Source organism: Andrographis paniculata, unplaced genomic scaffold (genome assembly GCF_009805555.1).
Source record: "Andrographis paniculata isolate CXL003 unplaced genomic scaffold, ASM980555v1 Contig51END, whole genome shotgun sequence".
Lineage (NCBI taxonomy): Eukaryota > Viridiplantae > Streptophyta > Magnoliopsida > Lamiales > Acanthaceae > Andrographis > Andrographis paniculata.
In genome coordinates this window covers 4,375,161-4,397,592 of record NW_026137586.1, presented here as the reverse complement: position 1 = coordinate 4,397,592, position 22,432 = coordinate 4,375,161, and the positions used below count along the sequence as shown (strand labels likewise).

The following is a 22,432-nucleotide window of genomic DNA, read 5'->3' as shown; positions in this document are numbered from 1 at the left end:
AGGGCAACAATTGGCAAAAGTGGGCTCTCAATTCTTTTTGGGCTAACTTGAATTGTTGTGCCTCCACACATAGAAGGAACCCAAACCCAACAATTTTCCCCCTTCCGACTATGTGGAGGAGGCAACCAACCCTGCAATCATCCTGTAGAATTCGAACTTGTCTTTTGGAAGACTTTTAGTGCACATATCCGCGTTATTTTCATCCGTGTGGATTTTATCAACTTCAATCAACTTAGAATCCAAAACCTCTCGAATCCAAGATACCTTGTATCAATATGTTTTGATCTCCCATGAAATGTCGGATTCTTGCTAAGATGGTTCGCACTTTGATTGTCGCAATACAAAATATACTTTTGTTGAGCGAAACCGATTTCACTCACAAAAATTTTTTCAACCATAATAACTCCTTGCAAGCTTTGGTAGTAGCAATAAACTCCGCCTCTGTGGAAGAGAGTGCAACACATTTCTGCAATCGGGACTGCCATAAAATAGCTCCCCCTGCATTAGTTATCAAGTATCCAGAAGTAGACTTCCTATTATCAATATCTCCCGCCATATCAGAATTTGTATAACCAACAAGTTCTGGCTTACCAGTACCAAAGCACAACCTCGTACTCGAAGTTCCCCGAAGATATTTCAGAATCCACTTCACTGCACTCCAATGCTCTTTGCCACGATTCGACATGAATTGGCTAACAACACCAACTGCGTGAGCTATGTTCAGTCGAGTACACACCATGGCGTACATCAAACTTCCAACTTCTGAGGCATAAGGAATTCACTGCATATCTTCCTTTTCTTTCTCAGTAGAAGGACACTACTTCATACTCAATTTAAACGAAACAGCAAGCGGGGTAGAAGTAGCTTTAGCATTGTCTATGTTGAACCACTGTAACACTTTTTCGATATATTTTTCTTGGGATAACCATACTTTTTTCTCTTCCCTATTCCGAGAAATATACATCCTAAGAATACTTCTAACTAGCCCCAAATCCTTTATCGCAAAATGCTTGCTCAACTCTTTCTTCAAATTATTTATTTTCGAGGCTGAAGAGCCTTCTATGAGCATATCATCTACATAAAGAAGTAAGATGATAACATCAGTACCTGAGAACCACTGCACGAAAACACAAGTGCGGCATCAGTCTTCTTGTACCCTTGTTGAATCATAAAAGATTCGAATTTCTTGTACCACTGCCTCGGAGCCTGTTTAAGCCCTTACAAGCTCTGTTTCAATCGACATACATGGTTCTCCTTTCCTTTCACCACAAAACCTCTAGGTTGCTCCATATAAATTTCTTCTTCGAGGTTACCGTGAAGAAACGCCGTCTTGACATCCATTTGCTCAACTTTTAAGTCAAGACAATCAGCCAAACCCAAGATAATACGAATAGAAGTCATCTTGACAACCGGTGAAAAAATTTCCTCAAAATCAACACTATGTTTTTTACTAAAGCCCTTCATAACAAGTCTGGCTTTATATCGAGGAGAGGATTGAGTGTTTTTCATGCTTCACCTTGTAGATCCACCTATTTTTTAAGGCTCTTCTATTACTTGGAAGCTCAACCAACTCATACGTGTCATTAGTATGTAGGGATTGCATTTCATCTTTCATAGCAACAATCCACTTATCTTTTTAAAGACTTTGGACGGCTTCTTCATAGTCCTCAGGCTCTCCATTCTCGGTCAAAAGCACATACTCCATAGATGAATACCTAGCGGAGGGTTGTCTATCCCGGGTAGACCTTCTCAATGAAGACTCTACCATATCCCTTGAATTCTCAGAATAACTCGGACCAACATCAACATCATCAACGGCATCGTCGTCGACAGACTAATTTTCATCACTACCCAATTTTGGTGCAAGAACTCGATCAAAATAAATCAAGTCTTTATTTTAAATATTTGGCTTATGGTTCGTCTCAATGTCCTCAATCGTTTGATCCTACATGAATACAACATCACGACTTCTGACAAGCTTTTCTCAATAGGATCGTAACACCTATAACCAAATTCATCATCACCATAGCCAATAAAAATGCATTGTCGAGTCTTAGCATCCAACTTGGATCGCTCATCCTTAGGCACATGAACAAAACACTTGCATCCAAAAACTCTGATGTGATCATAAGATACTCTTTTTCCGTACCAAACTCTGTCAGGAACATCTGTCTGCAAAGCCACTGTAGGAGTCAGATTAATAATACGAGCAACTGCATATAAAGCCTCACCCCAGAAATGTTGAGGCAATTTAACATCCGAAAGCACGCATCTGACTCTCTCCATCAACATTCTATTCATCCTTTCTGCCAAGTCATTTATTTGCGGAGTTTTAGGAGGTGTCTTCTGGTGTCGAAAACCATGCTTTCGACAATAAGCATCAAAGGGTCAATGATATTCACCTCCATTATCGGTCCTGATGCACTTCAATTTCTTACCTCTTTCTCTCTCAACAGAAACATGAAACTCAACAAAAGGATCAAGACCCTGATCCTTCGATTTCAACATTCGAACCCATAATTTTCTTGAGTGATCACAATGAAGATAACAAAATAAACTGCACATCCAAAAGACTTTACCTTAAAAGGACCGCACACATCCGAATGGATCAATTCAAGAATGTCTATATTCCTCGTAGGAGGGTGATGAACAAAGAAAGCCCGTCTTTTCTTTCCCATAAGGCAATGTGAACACTTATCAAGCTAAACACATCTAACACCAGGGAGTAGATTCTTTCTCGCCAAAGTATCGAGTCCTTTCTCACTAATGTGACTCAATCTCCTATGCCATAAGCTCGAAGAACTCCCATTCTGAATTGCATTAACATCATTCACAGAAATAATAATATGAAACCAAGATAAACTAGACCTTTTCTTACCCTAAGCAATTACCATAGAACCTTTGGTTCCATTTTCCATCACCGAAATGGCAGGAATATCCATCATCATCCAACCTACCCGTGGAGACTAGATACAGTCAAATATCGAGAGCATGCCTCACATCCTTCAGCACTAGTATGTATACACTAGTGGTATCCAAACACATTGTTCCTGTGTAAACTACTTTCACCAAGCTATCATTTCCTATCTTCAAGACTCCAAAGTTTCCTGGAGTATATGATGTGAAGAAATCCCTATTATGAGTCACATGAAATGCAGTTCCACTATCCACAACCCAACTAGTCTCATTTTGGGTAAGATGAATTCCCTCTTCCTCATACACAATGACGAGATCCTCCGGCATTGTCGTATTCACACGATCATTGCTTTTATCATCATCTTTTTGCTCATACTTGTTGTCCTTGCCTTTCTGCTCATTTTTCAACAATACCTTTTGATATGTCCCCGTTTGCCACAATGATGACACTCAAGGTCTTTGTATTTTGGCTTTGATTTACTTCTTCCTCAACTCTTTTCTCGATTCCCACAATCTCGGCCTATATTCCAACTTCTTCCCCTATTATTAATAACTAGGATCTCCGAATGAGAAGATGAAGTGCCAAGAGTCTTCCTCCTCACCCCTTCATTCAAAATCACACTTTTGATAAACTCCAAAGTGACTATTCCATCGGGTGCAGAATAAGACAAATAAACTCTGAAACCTTCCCATGAATCTGGAAGAGTATTAAGTAGCCACAAACCAAGTACCTCATCATAAAACTTCACTCCATGCCTGACAGCTGATCGAAACATCCTTGAAACTCATTTATGTGATCGGAAATGGACTTGCTCTCATGATAACTCAATCGCATAGCCTGCTTGAGTAGAAACAACTTATTGTTGTCAGTCTTCGAAGCATATAAGCTTTCCAGTTTGTCCCACAATATTTTGGCATTGGTCTCATTCACAATGTGATTCAAAATATTGTCCTCTACCCATTGCCTTATGCAACCACATACTTGTCGATGCTTCAATTCTCAATCTGCATCACTACTTTCAACATCAGGCTTTGCCGCAGAGAACACTGGCCCGTGTAACTTCTTCACATATAAAAAATCAATTATCTTCCCCTTCTAAACATGATAGTTTGTTCCATCTAAGCAAACTATTCCTCCCAAGTTCACATTCATCCTTCAATGGTAAATAACACTCCCAACCAACCTTGCTCTTATATCACTTTTTGTTGGTAGAATACCAGAAGAAGACCAAAATCCAAACCAAAATCAAATTTGGTGTACTCCTTAAGTGTGGTCACGCCTAAGCAGGGTGTTCAAACTGCTCCACCAAAACCTTTCCCTTCAATCAATTTATTCTTTCTACCAAAATACGATGAATGATAACCACCAATAAACAACGGAAATAACAATGTGAGACACCAAAACTTTTAACGTGGAAAACTCCTTCAAAGTGAAGAATAAAAACCATGAGGCCTATCACCAAACCCAAGGCAAAATCGACTATATCAATAGGTTCGTACAATCAAAGCTAACCACAACCAAAAGGGCTATCAAACTCCACACCCAATTACAAGAATCGAACCGCAATCACAAGAGATCTCTCAACTACTAACTACCCATTCCAATCCCCAACCAATAAAATTCAAAATCAAATCCAAACAAGTAAAAAGTGAGGAATCAACGATACCAAGAAAACATCCAAGGATGATGAGACCGTTGATCGAAATCGAATCGAAGAAATTCTTTATTGCTTGTCGATTCTTTCGTGTGGATTACGATTGTTCCTCTCTCAAAATCTCTACACCCAAATGACCAATCTCCTAACTATGAAGGCTAGGGCAACAATCGAGAAAAGTGGGCTCTCAATTCTTTTTGGGCTAACTTGAATTGTTGGGTCTCCACACATAGAAGAAACCCAAACCCAACAATATGATATACTGAGGCCATACACACAACCGATCCGTCTGAATTGAAACCCAGATCCGGCAACCGCTGCCAGAATATAACATTGTTGATCTTGGATTAGAAATAATATATACAAACAACACATGTTGTTATTATACACAATACATGCCGTGTATAATAAAAGTATGTGTTGTTAAAAATGTTATATGCGCGGTACAAGAGTATGTCATGTGATAAAATCAATTGTTATGTGTTATTAATTCATATATTTTATTTATATGATATTAATATAAAAGATGTGCGGCCAAATAACACAATACATTATTTCTAATTACATCGTGCGTTCATTACCAAGATGAATTTTACTGTAGCCGCCCTGTATAAAAAGTTAGTAATATCTCTAAATTAGATTATGAATTTATAAACAAAATTATTTATTAGGTTACATATCTCTTGATTCTGACGTGGCTTAGTATGATTGGCTTAAAGACGTGGCTCGCACCTTCCGTTTCCGTGCAGTTTCCTCCTAATGGTACCGTTACTACAATCCCACGCTTTACGAGGTTGTACGTCAAGACTTAGCAAACGTTCAACAGTGTTATGCGGCGAGCGTTTGCCATGATTCTTTTCGGCTTGAATCGACTAGCAATAAATGCATTTCATATAATAACATTTATGGTTTCAGATACGCATAATCTCCACAATGGCGTGGAGATTACTAAAACCTACTCACGGTGAAAATTCACACTGGAGGAGGACTCAATCCGGCTGCCTTTGAGGTTCAAACAAGCTTCTTCGTCTTGATTTGTGAGTAAATTGGTGACACAAAGAGAATTGTTGGGTTGCAAGATTGAAAATTCAGTGCCTCGATAATCTATCTTTAATTTATTTCATGATTCGTGTTTCTTGTCCAAATTTGTGATGCTTAATACTTTTTAAGTCCGCTTGGATGCTCTTGATCCTTGCTCGTGTGAAATGTTTGGAATGATTGCTGTTTGGATTGAATTTCTGTGGTTTTGCTTTCGTGCAGCTGTTAAGAATTGTGGATTGTGGTAAAGTTTAGGAAGTTTTATCATGAAGAGTAAAGAGCGACTGGCTAATTTGGCCCTAGCAGGTGTTTCTTCTTCTTCTTCTTTTAATATGCTTTTCCTTTTATTGATGTTCTCTCTGTTTATTCTATTTTATCTTTTGTATGGCTGATTATACATGATTTATGTGAACTGGATTTTCTAATGGTTTTGATTGCTGATCAAATAAGTTAGAAATTCCAATTCTAGAAGAAGATTATCATTTCATAGTTAATGTAATTGTTAACCAGATTAGAAAATTTTTAGTATATGAGTTTATGTGACATGATCCTGTCCACCGGAAGGTTCAGGATCAAACACTGTTAGGTCTAGATTTCTCTATGTAATTCTGTTATACCCTCTGGAAATAAGTTGACGTTGATGTAGCTACTTTGCATAGTCATATTATGAATTTTTATTTTCAGTAAATTACTCTACAAGGGGAAAGGCAAAACTACTAAAACTTATAAGTTTGTGTGGCTAGTTTGTTGCCTGTATTGTTTCTTCTTATTTATTCTAATGCATTTCTAATATTGTGATCGTGACTTTTCAATCAAAACCTGTTTGAGTATTCTAAGCGCAAGCAGTTGTGTGACTGTGTATGACTAGCAGCACTATGATTTATTTTGGGAGCATAACAATCTGATTGTAACCTTTATCAATAATTTCAGGCTTGACCTTGGCTCCACTCTTAGTTAATGTGAATCCAAATTTGAACGTGATCTTGACAGCTTCCCTTACGGTGTATGTGGGTTGCTACCGTTCAGTAAAGCCAACTCCACCATCAGTAATTTTAGCTTCAAAATGCAATTCTTTTTTTCCTGCCCCTTTTTGAGCTAGTGAGTTGTATTTGCATTTCTTTTGACATGGTACGATTTTGCAGGAGACAATTTCCAATGAACATGCAATGCGGTTTCCATTAGTTGGGAGTGCAATGCTGCTCTCGCTGTTTCTGCTTTTCAAGTTTGTATCAAAAGACTTGGTTAATGCTGTTTTGACATGTTATTTTTTTGTGCTTGGCACTGTTGCTCTTTCGTAAGTTTTCCATATTTCCTATATACATTCATATATAACATCGCTAGTTAAAAGTATTATTAGTTCATGAACCTATTGTTATGTGCCGATTTTGCAGGGCAACATTGTTACCTGCAGTAAAAAAATTTATGCCTGAATCCTGGAACAATAATCTCATCGTATGGCGCTTCCCATATGTCAAGTGTATGAACTCACCGGTGCCTTTTAATCTGTTTCCTTGTCATTCCAGGATTGGTTATGCCTTTTGATGCTTTCGTCATTTATTAGTATCAATTTTTAATTTTTTATTGCCTGTTAGCTAAATTTACATGTATTCAAGAAGCACATATATAACGTAGGATTTAGAGTTGAGGCTCTTTTCGTCAATATATAGTGTATAAATATCCTATTATCCTACAATTTTATGGTGAGGGAGTGGAAAGATGATTTACACAGTAATTGTTCCCTGTTCCCTTCCTCGAATAATTTATGTAGCTATATGCATTTCTGTATATTACAAAACATGAATCACATGGATTATTTGTTACTTACTGCCACCAAATTACTAAAGCTGTGGAGTGTAAAAATGAAAAATATAAAAATGAAAGTTATTCTACCTGAATGTCAGCGATCATCTAAAATGGAAGGGTAGCTTCATATGCCATGAATGTATGGTGATTTCTGAAAAAATTACTACTTGAAAGTATTACAAGTGCTATGGGTATATACATCTGTCAGGGATTTAGTGTGCTCCTAAGTGAATTGTGCAGTTGAGTCTGCGTTTATGAATTCTGGCTGCAAGCCTATGAACAAACTAGTTTGTTTTTAAGGCTAACTACATCAAAATTTTATTAGATTAAATTATATTCTGTTCTCTTTTACTTCCATATTTAGATTGTGAGGTATGAAATTTATGCTTACAAGAATTGACATGGTTTCATATTGAAATAGAGCATCTGTAATCTGCATCGATTAGAATTACCGTATTGCTCTTTATTTGGATATGAGGTCTGCTATTTGTAAAAGATGGTTGTTGCTGCATGTTTTCCTGATTATTTACTGTCTAAAAGTCGTATAGTTTTGCTGCACATTTTCAGTGCTTCAAAATTCGAATTGGGCACATAGCCAATGTATCAAGGGATAGCAATCTCGATTAATTTCTTTTATCAGTTGAAAATACATGGTCTCCTTCTAGCTATTTAGTTGATCTTCTTGATATAACATCACTTGTATCGTGCCAAATGATATTTATCTCCGCATTCATTGGACAGCTTTGGAGGTCGAATTCACAAAATCACAAATCGTTGCCGGAATTCCTGGCGCCTTCTTCTGTGCATGGTACGCTTCAAACAAGCATTGGCTAGCAAACAATATCTTGGGCCTCGCTTTCTGCATTCAGGTTCTATAGCAGTAAATTTTTGTTTACCGTTTCTAACTTGGTTCCCTTAAAATAAAGCATATGTCTCAGGGAGAAAAATATTTATTACCAATCTTCTGATATCTATGTTTCAGGGAATCGAAATGCTTTCGCTTGGATCATTTAAGACCGGAGCCATTCTCTTGGTACAACATATATTAACAACTTTAAGTGCTTTAAAAATTTTCATTATCAAATTTTCGATGTCTATGTACAGTCTTGTATGCTCGGATTTTCATTAGGACTAGTTATGGTTTACAGAAACATTTAGTCATTTTCAAATTGATGTGTATCTTCTCTAAATTGCAGGCCGGGCTCTTTGTATACGACATTTTCTGGGTCTTCTTCACACCGGTGATGGTTAGCGTCGCAAAATCTTTTGATGCTCCTATAAAGGTTTGTCCCATTTCTTCGCACCACAACGGCTCTAACTATGATTAAATTTTTTAAATTAGAACGCTTCACTTTCTGCAGCTCTTATTCCCAACTTCAAATTCTTCGCGCCCATTTTCAATGCTAGGACTCGGTGATATTGTCATTCCTGGTACGCCGTTCTTGGTGCATTTTTTTATTTTTCATTTTTTCAAGAAACCACGTCAATCTAGATATGCGTAGCTGCATTTCTTTCAGGAATTTTTGTAGCGTTGGCGCTAAGATTCGACGTCTCCAGGGGGCATGAGAGCCGATATTTCAGGAGCACATTTGTTGGATACACTGCCGGTTTGGCCCTCACCATCTTTGTAATGAACTGGTTTCAAGCAGCTCAGGTGAACATTATGTTGGGCAAATTCCCATTCTAACTGAACTCGGGACATCTCTCCATTAGCTCGACTCTGAAATCATTCATTTTGCAATTATCTTCCAGCCTGCATTGTTGTACATTGTCCCTGCTGTTATCGGATTTTTAGCTGCACATTGCATCTGGAATGGCGACGTCAAACATGTAAGCCCATCGTGCTTTCAAATACGCCGGCTGTAAATTTTTCAGCATTCGATTAATTTCTGCATCTTGTCGACTTGCAGTTGCTGGAATTCGAAGAGACCAAAGCAACAATCTCAGGAAAAACAGACTCCGGCAAGAAAGATGAATGAGAATCGACAGATCGATCTGAGGTAAGAGAAAACTAGAATTCCATTAATTCTTACTTACAGAAATATGGAACATCGATTGAGTAGAATCATGCAGAAACAGATTGTCTTGTACAAGGTTTTGTTCATCACCACCATCATACATTATGTTTGTCTGAACGTTTTCTCATCTTGTGTCGGTATATATTTACTCTTTAGTCCAGTGGCTACCAATATATCTATTTTATTAGATTAGGCTGTTTATGAATTAATTTATCTATATATATGATTTAGTAAATGCTCCCTCAGCCTTAAAAAATTTGTCTATGAGAATTTTGAAAATTTATAATTATTGAATAAAATTTAATTAAAATTAAAAAAATTATAAATTATGAAATTTAAAATATATAATTATATTTTTAAAAAAATAAAAGAACAAAGTGCAGAAGAAAATAAAAAATATTAATATTTCATGTGGAACATTCTATGCATAATATCTATATATTAATAAAATAATTTTTATATTTTATTTAACATTACAATTATATCACTCTAATATACTCATATACGTTATATGCATCGGTTAGATCAGTATATGTACACATATAAAACAAAAAGTTTATAGCAATGATAATATAATGTATAATACATTGTTTACAACAAATGACATAATTATATAAAGCAACAATATATAAACTACGCTTTGCATATTTTTTTATATAACACAATATTATAGTATATTATATAAAAACATATATTGTCTGTCTTATATATATATTCCAATCGAATCAAATAGGTATTTTGATTTGACCCAATCAATACTTTAACCTTAGCCTACATCATATATCAAAAAATAAAGGTGTATTTTTTTTTGTAAAATACAAACATTTTTTTTTAAAAAAAAATAATAATATTTCATTCGTCTCAATACGATAGTCTTGTTTACTATTTTTTGTTCGTCTCAAAACAATAGTCTTATTTCTATAAATAACCATATAACTATAAAACACCTTACTCTTTTATTATTATTACACAATTGTCACTGCTTTTTACACTAATTTACAAGGCAAAAATATATTTTACTTATACTTTTTACCTACTATCAATATAATATCAATATTCCTTAAATCTCGTGTCCAACACATCCAAGACTATAGTTCCGGAACGAAGGGAGTATATTATACGTATTTGTTATTTTTATATTACCTATATAATTCTTTATATCTCCGGAATTAAAAAAAAAAAAGAAGAAAAAAGAAAAATCATTTAAAAAAATAAATGGATTTAGTCCGTATATTCATACATAGCATCCTTAAAAAATAATTAATTTGTCCCACATAATTTATCGACTATTTCTATTTCGGTTCGTCTTATATAATTTGTTTTTTTTCCTATTTACAAATATAATTATACACTTTAATCTCATTTTAAAATTCATAATTTATATATATTTTTAATTAAACTATAGTCATCTTAATTTTAATCTATAATTATTTTTATTAATCATAATTATTTTTATTAATATATTTTTTAATTACTTTTTGATTACATAATACATAAAACTCTCTGTCCAACTAAGATGAACAAATTAGGTGGAACGGGAAAAATATATTTATGCATATGCACACTATCCATCATAAAATAAATAAATACACACGATGGAGAATTTTTTTTTTTTCATTATAATTATACTCTTGGTTAGAAGATATATATTTGCATTTTGCGTAGCTATTAAAAATAGCAATTGGTAGTATTTTTATATGTAAATGTGTTTTTTTTGTTGAACACGTCATACCCACATATCATATATGTATACAAATATATTATGGATGCATTTATGTAGGTAAATCGTCGTAGCTACGTGTACAAGTTTTGAATAATTCTAAGCCTATAAATACTAGTGAAAGAATGAATGAACAGACACACCAATTTCTCTCCAAATCTCTCTTCATTTATTACTCTATTCACTTTACATTACGTCATATATTCGTACTAAACATATATACATATGTAATCATTAACACACAGACACATTATACATATATATACACACTTACATATATACCGTATATATATATAATATTATATACAAAATATAAAATAATGGTTAGCGGTAGAAGTAATTAATATTTTTATTGGCTAATTCTATACTAATATTACAACATTTTTATCCTATGTTTTAATTTAATGTAATATTATTGGCGATTATAAAGTATAAAATTGAGTGTATTTATAATGTATATGTCGTAACTATTAATATAAGAATAACGAATATGAATATTAATTATCTCTACAGTTAATTACTATTTTGTATGATATTAAATTATTATAATATAATTAGTGTATATATATGTATATGTGGTAGGTGTAGTAATATTATATGATGGTATTTAATATATGTATATATGTATGTATATATATATATATAAGATAGTAATGATGATTGATGTTGATGAATTGCAGAAAAAGAGAAAGAGATAATGCAAAATGAAATTTAGTGTATTCTTTTGACAAAGGACAACAGCTATTTATATATATAGCAAATTGCTACGCCATGTTTAATGGAAGAGAACAAACCATTTATATAGCCAATGAAATTACATTACGCGTTGTATCCACACAACATGTATGTATTGTCCACATATGAGCATTGTATAACACTATAGTTTAATTAAATTTATTAAAATAAAAAAATTTGTATTTTTTATTTAGATGGATAAAAATAATAAAATAGTAATCTTGTTGTTTGATCATGTATCTGTTAAGCATATTATTTGAATATTTTAGCTATGTTTACCTTAATTTTTTCAATATGCAATTTTTACCTTTACATATATATATATATATATATATAAATATATACTCACTCCGTCATTTAAATTTATGCTATTTTTTTTTTGGGTTGTCAGTGAAAATATTTTTATTTTCTTTTGAAGTAAAAAATCATTCCACTTTTGTACTGATTTTTACTATAAAAATGAAAAATTAACAATTATTACTCACTTTTATAAAAATTCGTGTCCGGTCAAATGAGCACACATTTGAATGACGGATGAAGTATTACTTTATCCCTCTCAAATAAAATATTTGCTCTTTTCTATTTCGATCCGTCCCATATAATTTGTCATTTTATTTTTTAAAACTATAATTATACATTTTAATCACATCTTGAAATTAATAATTTATAATTTTTTTAATTATAATTAGACTATTTAGTTATATTAATTTTAATATATAATTATTTTTATTAATTATTTTTTTATTACTTACTAATTATATTTTATTTAAATTTTTGCATCATGATTTAACCAGAATAGAAAAATATTATATTTTATAAAATGTTATATTCAATTAACCATTTAAATTAATATATATATATATATATATATATATATAAAAGCACACACCCAACATTAGTTTTGTCCATTTATATATTTTCAAAAAATATTAATTCCATTCAGAGGATGTTGGATAAATATTTTGGGAAGTTTTTAGATTATTAAACAGCTAATTCATCAGTCAAAAAATCAATTTTTAAGTATTTGTAAAAAAACAAATTTAAGTATTTGGTAAATTAATTTTTTGAAATAATTTATTGACCTCATAACTTAATTTTTGAAACGATCTATAATGTGTTTCAAGATAGTTGTTTCTCTTTCAAAAATTATATTTTATATTTGCTCTTAAATATAAGTCATTTCTTTGTTACAAGTATTAATATATGTTTCATTGTAGTATTTATTAATTATTTTAATATATTATTTAATAACTTATAAATTTATTTTTATAAATTCAAAATAATTAAAATAATTATTAACTTATGTATATTACAATATCTACTATATATTTTTTTCATATAATTTTTTTTATAAATAATGAATATATTATAATAAATTTATTTAAAATTATAAATTTTATAAAATATAATTAATTAAAAATTAACTTAATAAAAATATAAATACATTTCTTTTTATATTTTACATTATTTCTAAGGAAAAAAGTTCATATTTTTTTAATAAAAATACATTAATTTGTTACAAAATATTTAGAAAAATAAAAAAAATAAATACTTTAATAAAACTTTCATAATTAATTCTAAAAATTCCTACGCACCAAAAAAAAAAAAAAACTAAATATTTGAAAAATAAAATACAATATATCTTTAATTATCATTTTACATATAAACAACCAGTATCAAACATCTATTTTACCAAACACTTTAGCACAAATAGCTAACTGAATCCGCTAGTCAAATCCGCTAATCGAATCAGCTACCAACTAATTACCAAACACCCCATTGATATTTACTTTTTCTTTTAAAGTAATAACTTAAAAAATATATATTTTCTAATTAGAATATCACATTTAATAAATATTTATATTATACTCCATTCGTCTCAATTCAAATAACATTTTTTTATCATTTTCGTCTATCATAGTAATACAAAAATAACCTTTAAATTTTAAGTAAATTACAAACATATCATTACACATACAATTATTTTATACATAAATTCAAATAGCAAAAATGTTAAAAACTCTTACAAATTTCCAATAACTAATAAAATACTATTATTTTTGAATCTACTATAAAATATCAACAGACACTATTGAATTGGAACGAGGGCAGCATTTAAAATGTTTTTTTGGAATTCTATTTTGATTTTGCTATTTCATTTAAATAGTAATTGAATGTGATGTTTTATAAGATAAATAAATTTTTTTAAAGATATTACAATGGTTAAACAATTTTTAAAAAAAATAGAATTTTGAAAGAGCATACCCTATATTTATTGGTATATTTTATTATTTTCTAAAATAAATCAAAATATATAAATTTTCTAACACACTATAAAATTGTGCTGATCAATATAATAAAGTTTGTTGTCCCACAAAATTTCATCTATAATATCTGGCCAAAATTCTAAATAATTTCTTTCAACCTTGTGGATGAAATAGACAAGTGTCTTCGGCCCAAGATCAATTTATAGTGGATTATATGTGTAATTTCATGAAACAAAAACAATGGTTCAACCAAATCGATGATCCATTGAGCTCATTAAGATTTTACAAGGATTAGTAGATTACATATTATTATTTGCATCCTTATCAAGAGTTTAGATAATGGCACTAATTAAATGGAGGGCATTATGAACAAACGTTATGGAGAGTTGAATACAAATATTATGTAGGGCAAAACAAAGCTATCAATTCATCCACAAAATTTGTTCTTTCTTTTTCTTTAATCCTCTTGCATTTTCTTTTTCTAATTTTGTTTGTAGAACAATATAATTCAATGTGCAATTCATTGCAATTAATTTCTACCATTTTCTTTTTATTGTTTTTAGTAAGTCTTGCCTAAATATATTGCATACCACCGAAGATTTGTAGCACTTGCCCGAGAACCCATCGATCCTTTCCGGTAAGAAATTTTAGGTCGAAAATTTTTTTTTCAGGTCAACATAATTAGCACGCCTAATTGGACACAACGGAATATGCAATTCCAATCGAGGAAAAAAACTCATATAGAGAATCAATAAAAGAATGGCAACAAGTTGTCGGACGCCGTCTACGCGTTGTCCATCAGAGATGAACCATATCAATGTGTCACTTTGCATGTATAGGGTAATGCTTAAGCTCAGGGAATGATGACTACATTCATTCTTGAGAAGACATTATCAATGGTGGTCGGTTTTTAAGATTTCTTGTATGACATGTTGCACCAATTGACCGATAATTTTTAGCCGGCCATAAGTAATAAAATGGCCCCCATTAGAAAAGAAGATAACCGAAAAATTTGGAAACCAATTTGAATCAAACTGTTCAAGTAATGCAACCCCGAATAATGTTGGATTCAGTGCCCAATGTGAATAAAGTTGCTACATTTTTCAGCCCACGAAAACCCTGAAAACTATATTTCTGAAATACGCGGCGGTGTAGTTTCCGGAAGGAAACAAAGCTTCGATGAGATCAGCTAGAACTAGACGAGGCTGAGAGATTGCTCCATCGTACCAATCTCCATCAACAAACATAAATTTAGTCATACTTAAAGCGAAATTGAAAATAATTTTATCTTATCAATCATGCAAAAGCGTGACGCCTTATATATGTTTGTCTATTGCAATATAGTACTTACCAAGAATCGTTGAATTTTGAATCCTTTTGTCGTATCTCCATAGGCTTTGGTTGGCTATGAAACCAAAGCAAGATTGATCCTCGACGCTCAAGTTTTGAAGAAACGAGGAGACATTGAATGCCGAAGGGTCGGGCACATATGTCTCATCAATCACAACGTCTAAAGTCTATGTTGTAATTGTTTTAAAAAGCTTAAAAAGAGTTATCGAAAAAAAAATGATGAAAGAAAGAATATTGTGCACTTGTAATGAACACTCACACATAAAATGGCATGAAATGCTTCCAAGTCATCCGGCATCGAGATGTAATATGTGATTTTTCTAATGGAGTCATCGATGTTTTCCCCACCCGAATCCTCAACATACTACAAAAGCGCATAGTTGCAACAAAACACAATATATATGCTTGATTACGACAAGTTGTGCGAAAAATGTGATTTTTATGAGGAGCTAATGGGCAAGAGTTGCTCTCGCTCGATACCTTTAGCTTGTATGTCTCTTTCGTGAACGACCACACTCCCTATTAAAAAAAATACAAATCTGTTTTTTTAGTAAATGGAATTGTAAAGAGTCAGAAAAAAATTAAACATTGAAATAAAAGAACAAATTAAAAGTTCTTACATCTTTGACCGCCATCCAAGCAAGGATCAGTTTGAACAACACTTTCTTGCTAGCTGCATATTTGCTTAAGCACATATATATAATTCCACTTGATCTGCAATCCGCTCGATGTTGTTTAGACAAAATAGAAGAGTTTTTTTTAAAAAAAAAAAAAAAATTATTGATCTTACAAGTAAAAGCTCTACAAATCAACTATTCTACTATTTCCTAAAAAGTTTTTGGAAGTTCAATGCTACTAAAATCTTCGAATCAAATTTGTTTAATACTCATTGTATCATAGACTTGATTTGCTTGTGCATCCATATTTGCAAAAATCCCAAGGTACTTGATGCATTCAGCTTTCTGCGATATTCAACACATTGAAAAAAAATATTGGTAATTGATTGAAAATCGAATTAAAACGATTTTGTTTGTTTAGTATTTTTGTTTTAAAATATTTTTTTATGAAAAATATAAAAAATAATATTGATATTATAAAAATAATATTTATATTGAATATTAAGTTTTTATGAAACAATCAAATATATATTAAATATATTAAAAATCCTATGGGATAAATAATAGTTGGGTAAACATATTTCTACCTAGTAGAAGAAGAAAATAAAAGAAAATGAAATGATAAATTATGGGTGAATGTGGCTGTCCCTTCCTTGCACGTCTGCACTTTTTTCTTTTTTTTAAAAAAAAGAATTCTCAAAATTATCTACTTAATTTTTTATCAATATTCTTCATCACTGTAATTAACAAAGAAAGTTGCTGACGTTTATGATACAACTACTGCTAAATGAGGCAATATCAATGAATCAGTAAAAAAGAGTGGTTGAAATAAAGGTTGTTAGGGAAGAAAAACAAGGTGTTGATGAGCAAACAAAACAACAAGAAGCCAATTCAGAGGCTATATAATCTAGTAATGCTCATGTAGATAAGTTTGTTCTTTCTTTGGAAAAAATATGATCAGATTAATCATCAAGGAGTTGGGATTTCTAAAGCACGTATAGAAGAGGATCGAGATGATGATGATCTATTAATTCAACTCTCGGCTAGGAGACAAAAGAAGAGTAAAATAGTGGATACTAAGAGAGTTGGAACTTTGAAAAAAAAAAACTATTGCAAATAGGAAAAATACTAAGAAAAGGAAATTGAAACCTACTTTTACTACACTTAGAAGTTACGAATGTGTTTGCCAAGTTCAATTTCACTAAAAAGGAAAAATAATATGATGAAGAGGTGTTGCAATCAGATATTTTCTACCCGACGTAAGGTATGACAAACCTCTTTACAAAGAAATTGGTTTTAGTGCCATTTTTAAAGAATGAAATCGATATTTTTGGTCTGTGGAGTTAAGTAGGTTTATTCTCAAATTGGTTAGATAATTTTATGCTAATCTTTCAAAAGAGTTTTTGGACCCGAAGTCATCTTGGTTCTATAAAATCTATATTTTAGGTGAGTTCTACTCGTTGACTTCATGCATTGCGAACGAGGTGTTTTCATTGCTACCGAATTCCTTATCACATTTTTCATCTTATTATCTTGAAGGTCAAGAAAATTTTGATGCTTCTCATGTTAGTTGCAACACCCCCAATTAACTTATACTGGAAATACTACCGTCACACTGCATCATGAGATCGTCATCTCTTACTTCGGACTCCACAATACAGTGTTAATGCTAAAATTAACTATAAAAATATCTTATTATTTCACACAAACTGATTTATGAATATTTACAAAAATAGACTCCTAAATATGAGGGTTTTTTTCAGTTAAAAATTTACATGTAATACATAAGATGGAAGTTCACTCACTCAACCCATCTTTTTATATTTTGAGACGCCGACCCATCTTTCTATATTTTGAGACGCCGCTATCCCTAAGGTGCAATGCATACTTGAACCAAATTTTTCTTAAAAACATACTAGAATTAAATCTATTATAAAAACTAACATAAATTATATCTTGTCATAATTTAAAATGAAGTCTAATCTCCGTCATTCACCAAATAAGTGGCATGTTATGCCAACCGTGAAATGATGCAACAATGATGTCAAACTCGATAAACCAAGCACCTACGTATCTATACATCTGTCTAAGTGAGCAGCCAAAATAACCCCGACCTTATAATTATAGGCTCACTATATCTGTCTAAGTGAGCAGCCGAAATAACTTCGGCTCCATAATAATAGGCTCACTTGACCATCATCAATAAATAGCCAAAAAAAACCTCGACTCAAGGAAGGACCTGATAAACTCATAATAATAAAATGGTCATCTGGTCACTTTCATATACCCACCATACAAGCCTTATAATGAATACAAGGATAGCCGATGTTGTCGCTATTAACCACAAGATTCTCCATAGTCTGTGATAGCGAATATAGGAATCTCATGTCTAGTCCTATCCCATCTAATGTAGTAGAATTCGTGCAACCTGGAATCACCAATGGGAACCCGAAAGCTCTACTTCTTCTCATGAGCCCTAACGGGATCACGTTTGGAGCTTGGCATATGATCCTAAACTACCTGTAGACCTCACCAGTGATTAGCCCAATGAGTGAAACAACACGAAACATGAATGATTAGACCAAATACGTCTCAACTACAATGGGTCTAATCCCTAAATGACTGTGCATCTAAGTCATCCAGTTGTCCAACTACTATCGTCCATTGTCGTCAAAGTATTACGGTACATCAGGGGCGAATATCATAACGCGAGATGATGCTCACCTATAAAGTGTACAATATGTGTGCCAAGTAAAATAAGTGAATTTGCCGAAAGAGGTTGGTGAGATAGCTCACCTATCCTCATTTTCATAAATTCACAAGTACAATGACATACGTATCTAAAATATAATAAAATGTGAAGTCTCACGCATGCATACGTACACATATATAGATATATATATATGCACTAACAAAATTATCCACATAATATCACAAATACATTATAATCAAAATCGTATGCACATGCATATCTAATTTTTTAAAATTATATTTAATTGTCTATTGATTACCTCTTTATCAACACTCCTTGACTTTTTTTAATTTCACACAAATCTCCCTCAATGTACACCTGCCCTATTATTTACTCGAATTAGATAAGCTATATATTTATTCATAGAAGCTAAATGCTTATTCAAAAGTTAATTTCTCTAATTAGCTAGTCGGGTTTTAAACTTTTCATTTAGTATGATATCCTAGTTATAAAACCCTTATACTTCATAACCCTTTATATTGTCTGATTATTCAATACACTGTAATTTCAATTTTGTTTTGATCGATACAAAATTCTCATAATATAACGTTAGGTCTACGAATAGAATTTTTAACTAAAAAATTCGTCGATTAAATAGCTAAATAGCCAATTATGAATTTTTGAAAAATTTCTAATATAATAAACCAATATCGAGATTCATATTAAAAATTATAATTAAATTCTACTTATAGCAAGAATACAATACCAATATCAAAATTGAAATCGAACAGCTAATTTTTTTTCTTTCTTTTTTTATTTTCCTTATTCTTCGTTACGTTCTTTCTCCCTGGGTTGCTTCAGATCAAGGTTTGTTTTTTTTTTTTGCTTTTTTACTTTCATTTATTATTATTATTATTATTATCATCGTCATCTTTATCCTATTATATTATATTCTTTTCATACCATTTGAAAATGGTCATTTGGATTTTCATAGTAGATTAAGAGATAATAGTGTTTTATTTATTAGTGAAATTGTTAAGGTGTTTTGATATTTTTGTCATTTGACTTTATATATAAAATTATTGTATATGTAATAGTACGTTTATAATTTAAATAAAAATTAAGGATATTTTGGTATTAGTATATTACTACTTTTACTAAAAAAAGGAAAATGATACATCCTAAAAATTTGAAATTTAGCTAAAAAAATATTTCGTAGCAAAACGTAATGAACCCATAGAAAAAATATTTTTGCGACAAAACTCATTTCGTCGCCTATATCGCGTTAGTAAAAGTCTTTGGCAACAAATATGACTTTCGTAACAAAAAATAAAATTTTTTAAATGAAAGTTAAGAAAAGAGATATAGCTACGGAAATATAATTTCGTAGCTAAAGGGCTTCTGCTATAAATTAAAATTCGTAATAAAAGATTTTTAGCAACAAAATATGTATGATATTTTAGTCGAATGATTTTAGCTAAAACCTTTTAGCTATAAAAATTGAATTTTCTAGCAAAAAAATTTAGTGACGAAATTAATTTTGTAGTACATAATTTATTTTTAACGATAAAATTAATTTTTGTTGCTAAATGACTCATTTTAACTGCAAAAATATTTTACCTAATTAGATACTTTTTGTCGTGACAATTTTTAGTAGCGCGGACAAAATGGTAAAAGAAGTATTTTGAATTAGAACGAGATAATAATAATAATAATAATTATTATTATTATTATTATTATTATTATTATTATATTTTATATTTATCTTTATCGTTATTAATATTTATTCTTCTAATAGTCTTTTAAATCATAAAGTATATACAAAATAAGAATAAAATTTATTTTATAATATTGATTTTTTTGCTCTCATTAATAATATATTATTTAATATAATAATATTATTTTATGTACTCTGAAATCGGGACATTACATTACTGCTAAAAAGACAAAACATTTTGGTAATAATCCATGGAGTCCATCTACACTGATGATGAAATACATTTGCTTGTTCAAACTTTGTTGGATGAGCATCTATCCGATGTGAATGCCTCCACACTTAACATGGATATGGGTAAACTACTTTGATAATGCAACTACGGCTTAATTCTTTTGAAAAAAATATTGGACTATATACCTAGAAGTACTTTTGAAAGTACATGACTACCCTATCCCGAATTGATAACTTTGGAGTGTTGGTCATTCCCTGTGAAGATGTTGTAGGCATCAAATCACACCAACTATAATCATTTCAATGAAGGACCCTATTAATTAGTGATACACTTATGAGAGATGATGCAATACATCAAAAAACTTGTAGACATTTCTACTAAGATTGCTATAGGATTTTAAGGATGATGTCTTTCGATGTTCCTAATCCTCTTACTGGTGAAGCGGAGAATCTAAGGCAAGGATTGACCTTTTTGGCTCATGTCACCCAAAAACTGAGAGTAATAACGAAGATTTTTCTAAGGGGAGTTGAGTCTATTTCTAGTTGATATGAAATCAACACACCCCTGGAACACCATTTCGGAGATTCCGCTGCTATTGCTGAAGTTGCTGGTTTTTTCGTATTTTTTTTTATTGTTATTATCTTTAATTTCATTTTTTGAACCTCTGATCTTTCGATTTTCTCAACTAAGGTCATTTGCAGTTTTTGTCTCATTAAATTCTGATGAATCATTTTGTAACAATAAGAAAAAAAAAATGAACCGCTGGTCATGATAAAATATGCCTAAATGCAGCCAAACTTGTTCAAAAACTTAGTTTTTTTTCTAGATATATCTCATGCACATGTATTTGGTCATTATACGAAGTTTGATTCCGAACCAAAGCTATTAGACCAGATGAAAAGTTTACGAGGAAACTGTAAACAAGTTGCAACATCCACCTAATATTACCTAGAGTAATTAATAGACAATTAATTTGCTGAGTTGGAACAGTTAGTTAGTTGACACCAATTGATTTGGATCATTTTACTCCACTATTAACTCATAATTGTAATATGTGAATACTAGAATTACAATAAGATCTTGAAGTTGGAGAGAGTCTGGAATTACACAAATTTCATCAATTGGGTGATAGACTTAGATGTGAGATTTAATGTTTATAAAAGATTTAGTATTAAAGGGATTTTCTAGTTGTTCTTTAGAGTTAACTTGGAATTCGATTGAACAAGATTAGTAATCAAATCCACAACTTCCGCATTGCAAATCAAATCATATGATCAGGACGGAGATTCAGTTGCTGCAGCATTGAGGAGTTTCCTTGCGAGAGACAAGTCCGAACAATCATGAAGACACAGGTTTCTTCTATGCGAGGTTTTAAGTCTTAGGTCAATTGATCGTGAAGGGATTTGAGTTGGATTTGGAAAGGAAAATTATATCCTATTTGTGGTTTCAATTGGGGTAGTGAAATCGACATCGACGTGGATTGGTATCCTCCAGATCCGAATTAGATTAACAAATCATCTTGTCATTTATATTATGTTTGTTATAATATGTTAAACAGAAGTGACAAGAAGTACACATTGCATCTGAAAGCACTTAACCTGATTTCAAACACATCCAAATCAGTCCAGCCTTCTTGATGAAATAGAGCAATGTCTTCGGCCCAAGATCAATC

General features: G+C 31.5%; 2 protein-coding genes across 4 annotated transcripts; one reads left to right on the top strand and one right to left on the bottom strand.

Annotated features, from left to right (window-relative positions):
* The first annotated feature begins 5,376 nt into the window (after nt 1-5,376).
* On the top strand, nt 5,377-9,590 carry LOC127253501 (signal peptide peptidase-like). Of its 3 annotated transcripts, none has more exons than XM_051278127.1 (12): nt 5,377-5,580; nt 5,832-5,915; nt 6,540-6,655; nt 6,752-6,903; nt 7,001-7,086; nt 8,154-8,281; nt 8,395-8,445; nt 8,609-8,695; nt 8,774-8,843; nt 8,915-9,066; nt 9,165-9,242; nt 9,323-9,590. In XM_051278127.1, the coding sequence occupies exons 2-12, from the start codon at nt 5,876-5,878 to the stop codon at nt 9,389-9,391; spliced, it is 1,029 nt and encodes a 342-aa protein (XP_051134084.1). In that variant the 5' UTR covers nt 5,377-5,580; nt 5,832-5,875; the 3' UTR covers nt 9,392-9,590. The 3 variants fall into 3 exon arrangements, with proteins under 3 accessions (XP_051134084.1, XP_051134083.1, XP_051134085.1); XM_051278126.1 differs by having other exon boundaries at nt 5,377-5,608; XM_051278128.1 differs by having other exon boundaries at nt 5,380-5,608; nt 8,930-9,066.
* A 5,665-nt stretch (nt 9,591-15,255) lies between these two features.
* Nucleotides 15,256-18,590, bottom strand: LOC127253579 (uncharacterized). The gene is made up of 7 exons (XM_051278232.1): nt 18,411-18,590; nt 16,389-16,464; nt 16,123-16,175; nt 15,983-16,021; nt 15,762-15,866; nt 15,504-15,669; nt 15,256-15,383 (listed from the first exon to the last, which is right to left on the bottom strand). Exons 1-7 carry the CDS (start codon nt 18,588-18,590, stop codon nt 15,256-15,258), a joined length of 747 nt encoding a protein of 248 aa, XP_051134189.1.
* Nucleotides 18,591-22,432: the final 3,842 nt, after the last annotated feature.